The 9,677-nt window shown below is 44.5% G+C and overlaps 1 protein-coding gene across 1 annotated transcript; it reads left to right on the top strand.

Annotated features, from left to right (window-relative positions):
- Window positions 1–1,224: 1,224 nt before the first annotated feature.
- On the top strand, window positions 1,225–5,919 carry LOC103632470 (aminotransferase ALD1 homolog). The gene is made up of 8 exons (XM_008654283.4): window positions 1,225–1,389; window positions 1,534–1,610; window positions 1,717–1,784; window positions 1,885–2,001; window positions 4,325–4,387; window positions 4,537–4,641; window positions 4,742–4,792; window positions 4,885–5,919. The coding sequence occupies exons 1-8, from the start codon at window positions 1,367–1,369 to the stop codon at window positions 5,755–5,757; spliced, it is 1,377 nt and encodes a 458-aa protein (XP_008652505.1). The 5' UTR covers window positions 1,225–1,366; the 3' UTR covers window positions 5,758–5,919.
- The last annotated feature ends 3,758 nt before the right edge of the window (window positions 5,920–9,677 follow it).

Here is a 9,677-nt window from a genome sequence, read left to right as displayed (position 1 = left end):
AAGTGTTCCGGCTTTTCGCATCATCAGATACGTACAACCATTACATGTCAATTATTGATTCAATGGACAGTTATTTAGTTCTTTATTTGAAAAATGAAACTAACTCGACAAAACCAAATAACATAGCTATGGAAAATAAACACTAGGCACACATAAGTCTTGCATTTGATCGCCATCGATGAATCGCAAAGATTTCCATCACCATCACTTCTAAAGCTTGTCACATATCGAGAATTTCTTGTTGTACTTCCTCCTTCTGTAGGAGTCTCTAAAACCTGAGCCAGTGGGTACCTCTGAAAATGACCTACACAATTGATGATATTGGTTTTTGATTAAAAGTCACCTCGTTTCGAATAAGCCAAATAGACCAAAATAAAGTTGATATTACAGTAAGTAGTAACTTTTTTATACTAGACCACAATTACTTGTCCAAGACCTGATAATATGATTAATGTTGACTGTCGTTTCTATTTCTAGAGCAAGATAAATTATCATCCAAATATTTTTGGCAATATAGCAATCGAAAAAGAGTTAAGTACACACACGAACTGATATAGGCAAACAGTATTTTGGCCGCTAGCTAGTCTTCCTCATCCCTGTTGCTTCAACTCGATTTTACACGGTTCCATGTAAATATGCTGCTGGTAAAACAAGTAACGATGCATGTGTGCGTATGCATGCATATCGATCTGAAAGAAGATTTCAGCATCGGTCTATCCATTATTCATGTGAGCCTGCAGTGACTGTGAGGTCGGTATATCGTCGAGTTTCACAGGCCTGTTTAGTGGATGTGGGTAATGCCGGTGATGATGAGAAACAAAAGGTTACATGTGTATGATGTCTATAGATAGTCTCATAGAACATTTGGACTGTGTATATGTATGTGGGCATGCAGCAGGCACAGTGTGAACATGATAGACCAAGCAGGGCCTCGCGCTTGTGCGAATGGACCAACCTTTTCCTAGCTAACTCTGAGGACTGTATGCAGCCTTGACAGCAAGAGGAGTCCGCCGTTTGAAACTCAAGACCATGGAAAACATTTTCAAGGTCCATTCGGGGTAGTAGTCCCTTAATTTCCTTTTTATTAATTTTTTTTAAAAGGAAAAGGACCGGGCTACTTTTCAACGCTTAGCTTGTCGACCCAGCAGCTAGCTAGCTGGCCGATAGAACGAGCTAGCGGGGCAAGCGCTCTCTCTGGATTCTATAAATCCAGCATTTTGCTCACATTCTGCTCTCGCCACCTTTGAACGATAGCCTTTCTCACTCCGACACTTGAAACACGTTCATCAGGAGCTCGTCCTCAGGCTTGCTAGTAGCTTATATTACCTACCTAGCTAGCTAGCTAGTCAAGACTCAAGATCCATCCATGCCTGCAAACATGATCTCCAAGTACTGCATATATATACTTAGTTTTTCAGCTAGTTTATTTTTACGCGAGATATATGTACGTTACTTGCATGCATATGTAGTTAAGAATTCAAATCATTTATCTACATGCACCTTTTGTCTTCGTCTGATCCTCTCCATACACAGGATCCTTGAGAAGTCGTCTGTCCTTCCGCTGGTGGACGATGTTATTGCACCCATCCATGTGAAGACCGCTGGAGGAGGTACGTATATATACTGCATCGTCCTCGTTGCGTTCTTCCCGGTTCAGCAGGTAATTACCTACTTATTAGCTTCTTCCCCATGTTTACTACCACTACGACAATCCAGCTCCTCGGACCAGTGTGCTGCGCAATCCGAACATGGAGAAGCTTCAGAAGGGCTACCTGTTCCCGGAGGTGTGCCGAGACTTGACGACGACCTTTAACAAGCGTAGCTCACCATGTCTTTCCATTACCTTATATATATAACGTGTTTGGTCCTCCTCGATCGAACCAGATTAGCATCAAGCGTGAAGCTCACCTGAAGAAGTACCCTGATGCCAAGGTCATCAGCCTGGGCATCGGCGACACAACCGAACCCATTCCAAGCGTCGTAACGTCAGCTATGGCCGAGGTATTCCTTTTCTTCTGCGAACTGCGCTTCTTTCTCATCACTCTTCTTCCATCCTTTTCTGCTGAGCATGAGCATGCATGCATGCACGCGCGAGAAAGTCTGAGCCAATGTAAAGCTGCATGAGGCGGTGGTTAAGCAAAAAAAAAAAGTGTCAGTACTGATTTTGAAAGCAAAATAGTGTCCAATAATAAGAAGTAGCCATTTGGCGCGCTAACTATATTATTTTTAGTGCAAAATACCTAATTATTCTGTGGTGGTGATAGTTCTTGTATTTTTCATCATATATATAAAACAAAGAGAACTGGTTTACATCATATATGCACGCTAGGCAGAACCTTCCATGCAGGGGTACCGAACGATCACCGAAGTGTGCTGGAAAATGCGTGGCTGGTCAATATTCTTCTGATCATATCAGGGCTAGCAAAAAAAGAGTTAATTAAATAATTAATATGGTACCATATAACATCATGTAGTGAGATATAATCTCAAAGATGTGTGCTGTGCTAAAATATATTGAACAAGACACCGGAGGGTAAGGTCTAGTAGCCGTGACGATGCAATACATATTTGAGACTTTAATAGGACCCCTGCTGCAACGACCACACCTACACTATATTATATATACCGATAAAAAGTTGCTGGACATAATTAATTAACAACGGTCCAGTTGTTTGGTGAGTCAGCAGGGTGAGCAATTTCTAATTTTTGCCAAGGAAACTAATTTTGGGAGAGAGTGGCAAGAGGTAGCCATGGCTGCTGTTACGGCAGTCTTACCTGCTACTGCCTTAAATAAGATTACGTGAACTATATAGTTACTTGTTTGGGGTGAGCTGCTTAATTAGCTGTGTAAACTTTACTTCAAAAAAAATTAGCTGTGTAAACTTAGTCCTCACTCGAAACAGTAAAAATGACCGGTGCTTAATTATGGTTATCTGTTATTATATACGTGTACTACCAGATTATATTCTCACACGTTTCGTTTACATATATACATTCATACATAAAAGAAGTTCCACCTAGCTAGACGACGACGACGCAGCGAAGAGCACGTTGCGGTGGTATTCGGTAAGTGCCAATATCAGTCCCTCAGCCCGGAAAATAGCTGAATGCATGCACCCGTCCCGTCAGGTTCTGAATCTACAGTGCCCCAGTGCCATTTTGTTTTGACATGGCTGCGCTTTTTTCCCCCCCTACCGATCGAGAAAGTTCCTCCGTCAAGGTTTTCCTCAAGCAGAATATCGTTATAAGATTCATGCATGCCGACATCTCAAATTTAGCTAGCTAGACTTGTAGATAATATAAATGTCATTTTTATCGCTAAATATATAAGTTTATTATAAAAAATATATATAATCAATCAGTGGCTGACTTAATGATACTAATCACGCATGTAACAAGTTCCAGCAATATAATGTTTTTTATATATTTTCGATCAGAACTAAATATATTCGACTCGTAGTAGAGATAAAAAAATATAAGGATGATGCTCCCCACGGACACGAGGAGTACTTCACTGCTGCCACGTCATGGCCCTCCTTGTTCTCGCCATTTTCCACACGTAGAGCCACAGCCACCACGTTTGTTTGGCTTTCTTTCAGAAACATCACGTTTGTTTCTAAACTTACGTACAGCATCAGCTGGCATCCTTGAAAAAAAGAAAAAGAAAGAAATACCACCGACCCAATACTCCAAGAGAGCATATTTACAAATATAGCATTCTTCCGGTCAACGGGATGTCTTCGGATCATGCATGACAGGGGACACAAAAAGGATTCGACGAGAGCGACCCGTGAACTCACATGCTGCTTGCTGACTTTAGTTCGGTCCGGGTTCATGCACGTCTTCTGCCTCGGCCTCGCACAGCGGTCCAGCCCAACGAATTTTCTCTTTTTAAAAAAATTTGGCCAAGATTATGTTATATCAGCTAGCATCTCCAACGGGCCCTAGATCAGTGCTCTATATTTAAAATATAGAACTCAATCCATAAAAAACAGCCCCAGTAGTATCATATACTTTTTTATATAAAAATTATAGAGCACACCATAAAGTGACCAAATATATTACACCTCATATTAGTACACTATCTTTATTTATATATTATTCATATTTTTTTCTTAATAATATAATTTACTTTCTAAAATACATGATTTAGGGTTTAAATGTTGAAGCTCAGTTTGTCTTAAGTGCCCTAAACACTTTAAACAATGTAGTATTTTAATTCTGCTGGCACTATTTTGAACCACTTGTTGGAGATGCTAGCTCTTGGTTTTTATTTGTTGGTTTGTTTGGATACATTACCGAATCACTTGCCCTGTTTTTGCAGTATGTACTTGCGTTATCCACTCCAGAAGGGTACCAGGGTTATGGGCCGGAGCAGGGGCAAATGGTAATGTAATGTAATGTGCAGGTGGTCCTCCTGCCAACCGGCGGGAACTCTACACTGTAGTTAATCTGAAGATAGCTAGGGGGATAGCATGCTTTGCTTCACTGAACTGAACCTGCTGCTTTGCTTCGCGAACATATATATATGTGCAGAATCTGCGCAAGGTCATAGCTGAGGAAGTGTACCCAGACATGGGGATTCAAGAGTCCGAGGTGTTCATCTCGGACGGAGCGCAGTGTGACATCGCTCGCCTCCAGGTACGTGCGACACAGACACAGACACAGACATAGCCAGCTATTCAATACCAGTTCGCTACAGAATCTCATCTTCTTCTTCCTCCCGGCCCTCTGCACGCAGACGCTGTTCGGGCCCAACGTGACCATAGCCGTCCAAGATCCCACCTTCCCGGTACGCATACGTGCTGCGCTTACACACAACCATGCATTTCTCCATCGGCAGTTGTGCTCTCTCGATCGGTCGGCTCACATGCATATATGCAGGGCTACGTGGACAACGGCGTGATCGTGGGGCAGACCGGCAGCGCGGACGAGGCCGGCAAGTACGCCGGCATCGCGTACATGCGGTGCGCGCCGGAGAACCACTTCTTCCCGGACCTCTCCCGCGTGCCGCGCACCGACGTCATCTTCTTCTGCTCGCCCAACAACCCCACGGGGCACGCGGCGTCGGCGGCGCAGCTGCGCGAGCTGGTGGACTTCGCGCGCCGCAACGGCTCCATCATCGTGTTCGACACGGCGTACGCGTGGTACGTGTCGTCGTCGTCGGAGGCCGCTGGCGACGGGGACAAGACGAAGCCGCGGTCCATCTACGAGGTGCCCGGCGCCCGGGAGGTGGCCATCGAGATCTCCTCCTTCTCCAAGTTCGCCGGCTTCACGGGCGTCCGCCTCGGCTGGGCGGTGGTGCCCGACGAGCTGCGCTACGCGGACGGCTCCCCCGTCGCGCGCGACTTCGACCGCATCGTCTGCACCTGCTTCAACGGCGCCTCCAGCGTCGCGCAGGCCGGCGGCCTCGCCTGCCTCTCCACGGAGGAAGGCCGGGACGCCGTGCGCCGCGTCGTGGGCGTCTACAAGGAGAACGCGCGGGTGCTTGTGGACACCTTCGCGTCGCTCGGCAAGGAGGTGTACGGTGGCACCGACTCGCCCTACGTCTGGGTGCGCTTCCCGGGCCGCCGCTCCTGGGACGTGTTCGCCGAGATACTCGACAAGACGCACGTCATCACCGTGCCGGGCAGCGGCTTCGGCCCCGGCGGCGAGGGCTTCATCCGTGTCAGCGCGTTCAACAGCAGGGACAGGGTGCTGGAGGCCGCAGCTAGGCTCAAGAAGTTCCTTCCTGGACTCAGCGCTGTTCCGCTCTAAGCTCCACGTACAGATCCTGCACCTGCATGGCTGATGATATACCTGCCCCGTACTGATAATCTACATCGATAATAACATTGTGCCTCGTACTGATAATGTACATTGGTACATGGCTAATAATAACATTGCCATGCGCTGAGACGCAGCCATAGTATCGGATCATCCATTTCTCCATTTTATTGGGGGGTGGGGGGGGTGTGAATGAGCAAGTGTACAAGGATTCTTTTCGAACGATGCGTACAACGTCAGAACTCAGAACGAAAAGACCACTTCTATTAGACGACAGTGAATGACCAGCTGTTTGACGAAAAGAACACTGTAGTCTATACTCCTGTATAACCCCCGATTTTAACTAAAATCCACACATCCAAATTACCTCCACACTAATAACCTTCTCTAAATCCACGAAACAAATTACATCCGCACATATCACACCCTCGAAACCAAAATTCAGATCACTAGATAATTTTACTATATTTTACTCATTCAAATCCAATGATTAATATTATATTTAGATCATTTTTCTCTCCTCTCCTCTCCCCACGAGTTCGCTTGCTTATTCACATAGGTTTTGTTTAAGATGAAAAATTAGAGATCTAGATTAGTATAAAAATAGTTATCATAATTCACCTCCTCTTAGACATCTACAATCCTTTCAATCATCAATGATCATGTTGTTCAGAATGATACATGCATGTATGATCACATTGAGTACTTGATGTGCAAAAACGATATGAGCTAGGGAGAATATGGAAGTGGGCCTTTATAACCCGAAATGTTAGCTCTATGTCCTTTCGTGTGCCCTCCTACCAGACAGCAAACATCCACTGCTTTGGAGTATATGAGAGGGAAATGGTCTTCGTAAACACTGACCACTAGAGATAGATGCTATCGGCTAAGTAGTGCCCTTGGTTGTACTCATGTCCATTCACCATGAAGTTCATATTTGGTGCTTCTTACTTAATCACGTCAATGAATAATGGTCATTGGTTGAGCACATTGACATCGTTGTTTCACTCTCCTACCTTTAAAAATGCATGCCAAATCCACAAGTCAAATGAGACAACATCTTGAGCATGATGGTTGGGGATCTAATGTCCCCATCCCCCTTATAATCTATCCTTTCCATCCAATGGTGTGGTTCCTCCACTTCTAATACATACAATTTATACTTTATATCATATAAGGAAATTCCCTCTCCTCCTCAGATAAAAGTTGCATAAGATCGGCAACAATTGGATGACGACTATACTCCTCACCAAAACATGAAATAACACACCTACAGAACTACTTGAGGACTTTGATATATACTCATCAATGGAGTCAGCAACGCTACCATAGGCGAGCATGTGGAGGGCAATAATGCATTTTTGGTGGGTGGAGAAACCGTTGCGGTTGAGTGCATCGGTTCTAAGAGCGAAGTAGGGGAAATGCTCACCCAACATATCTAAGAATTGAAAAAGAGCTCCTCATGTGGTACCTTCTATGAAAGTAGAGTGGAGGGTAAACAACAAACGAGTTGTTAAAATAGTCTTGCATCAACGGGTCATGGACGACTTTACGACCTAGTTGATGTAGTTTTGATGTCGCGTCCTTTGCCTACTCCTTGTTGAAGACATGAAGGCAAGTTTTATTTGCCACAATCGTCATAGTTTGAGGCATCATATCGAGTACCGGTATTTTTTGTCGGTTTAAGGCTTATTCCCGTCGGCCAGGAACCGACGGGAATTAAGTGTTTTCCTGTAGTGACCTCTTGTTCTGTTATCTCAACGTTCGTGCTCGAGGAAGACATGTGGACAATGATTTAGCGGGAGGTGTGAATGAACCCAACCCCCTCTATTTACAGTCTAGATTTCAATATTTTTATTTAATTTTTGGACTTGAAGACGATGTGGACTAATCAGAGGACGACACGTGACAATAGATAATCGATCCAGGTTGGTATCGATCGATTTTTCAGCGTGCGGGTCGATACCGATCGATTCAATTTTAACGCAGTCAACATCGACGGACCGATCGTTTGATAGATCCACCGACCAGCTGACTGAATGGATTGCCAGAACAGTCCACGGGCCACATCAACTGTCAACAATGCCATGGCATTGAACCGAGCGTACTAAATCCCCTTGCTATTTAAAATTGCTATCCCAAACATGCCCTTATGTCTGATTTAGTAACAAGAAAATTGGAAGGAAGCTACAAAGAAGGAAATCCTTTGCTATTCCTTTTTCCTTGAATTTCTTCCACTATTCTTGTCACCAAACTAGCCCAGCCATGTGTCGCGGTGGCTGAGACCGTGACCGAGACTAGGACCGAAAAGACCACATAAGGGCTCATTCGTTTCTTCCAACTCGAAAACAGGCATGTTTTCATTCCTGCGCCCGATGAAGTGGATCCAAGTGGTTCGCTAGAACGTAAAAAGATCTGATTTGGTTTGATTCCAGAGGCTTGTAGGTGTGGATCCAATCCAAACAACTGAGAGTGTGAAAATGACTTGGTTTTATTCTGAATTGCCCGTATCCGAACAACCATTTTCGGATACTTCATGTTTTAATCTGGGCTGAATATATCCGGATGGAACGGGCTGTTCTGGGCCAACCGAACGAGTTCTAAGGTCACATGCGACAAGCCACAGCCCATAGGGTCATCGACGGACGAGACTGGGCGTGCGGGCAAGAAGTGGGTCTGCGTGAATGGTTTAGTGGCCCGGTAAAAAAGATAAGCCCACAAGGCTGATCTATTATATATTTTTGGACCGTTCATGATTAATAAAACGCTGGCATGGGCGGCAGGGTCGAGGGCAAGTGGGCAACGACCGGTTACCGGTTGGTTTTTTATAAGACAGGAGGGGCGAGTCTCTACTTGAATTTTATTAAAACTTTAAAACGACAGAGTTAGAAACATACATGAAGATATATTACAGAAGGTTATAATTGGTGGTTTCTACTGTCAATGTTGAAGCCATTCAGGGATTGCCGAATCGAATCTGCCTTTAGCTCAATGAGTGACCAGGTGTAATTCTTTTGTGAACTCATTTTTACATTGTTGCACTGTTGGGTCCTTGTCCTGAAAAAGCCAGGCATTACGACACTTCCAAATGCTCCAAGTCATGAGAATGACAATTTCCATAAAGAAGGGAACATTGAGCTGCTGTTCTAGATTTGCTGCAGCATCCACATGATTAGTAATTCTTGAGGGCGTCAAACCAATTGAATTCCAGCAGGTCTTCACGAAGTTACATCTGAGGAAAAGATGATAAAGAGTTTCCTCCTTTTGCCAGATGTAGTTCTCATAGGTGTAAGACTCAAGAGTCATGTTTTTCCTCTTCAGCATATCCCTTGTATTGTAACACCCGGATTTTAGGGGTCCAAAACCCGGGCGCTAACAAAAACACCAGGTATGCTGGGACCAAGTCTCACACATATGATGTAAAGTGGCACAGGATCGAATGTCACATCTTTATATATAACAGGAGTTCTATACAAAATAAATAATTACATTATAAGGAGACAACGGTCCAGCAACCCAAAGTTGACTGGGAGACGACGACCTAGACCACTCACGAACTCATCACGGCATCCTCCACGCGCCTCATCCTGTGGTACCTGCTCTTGACCTGTGGGGGGGGGGGGGGGTGTGAGACAGCAAGAGTGAGCTCACATACGTTCATCGCTCAACAAGTTGTGGGGAATAATGTGCATGAACTCGCCAAAGGTGGGAGCTCACGTGAAGTGTAAGGCTTACCAAAGAGGATGGTTAGAGCTGAGCATTGCTTTTAAAGTTGGTCAAAATTTTATTAGCAATTACTAAGTATAAGTAAATACCAGCCCAATTAAGTAGTAGAACAAAAGTAACAACATCACCTGTACAACCTCACCTGCGATGCAATGCATATGACAAATTGAGTTTAATTCCATAAT

Source organism: Zea mays, chromosome 1 (assembly GCF_902167145.1).
Source record: "Zea mays cultivar B73 chromosome 1, Zm-B73-REFERENCE-NAM-5.0, whole genome shotgun sequence".
Lineage (NCBI taxonomy): Eukaryota > Viridiplantae > Streptophyta > Magnoliopsida > Poales > Poaceae > Zea > Zea mays.
The sequence above is the reverse complement of the archived record's forward strand: the minus strand, read 5'-3'. Positions and strand labels throughout refer to the sequence as shown.

What these genes read in the sequence shown, in the direction of transcription:
- LOC103632470 (XM_008654283.4), top strand. Translation starts at nt 1,367, where the DNA reads ATGCCTGCAAACATGATCTCCAA. An exon ending in TGTGAAGACCGCTGGAGGAG is followed by an intron (nt 1,611 to 1,716) that starts GTACGTATATAT and finishes ACGACAATCCAG; the next exon opens with CTCCTCGGACCAGTGTGCTG. An exon ending in AGGGCTACCTGTTCCCGGAG is followed by an intron (nt 1,785 to 1,884) that starts GTGTGCCGAGAC and finishes CGATCGAACCAG; the next exon opens with ATTAGCATCAAGCGTGAAGC.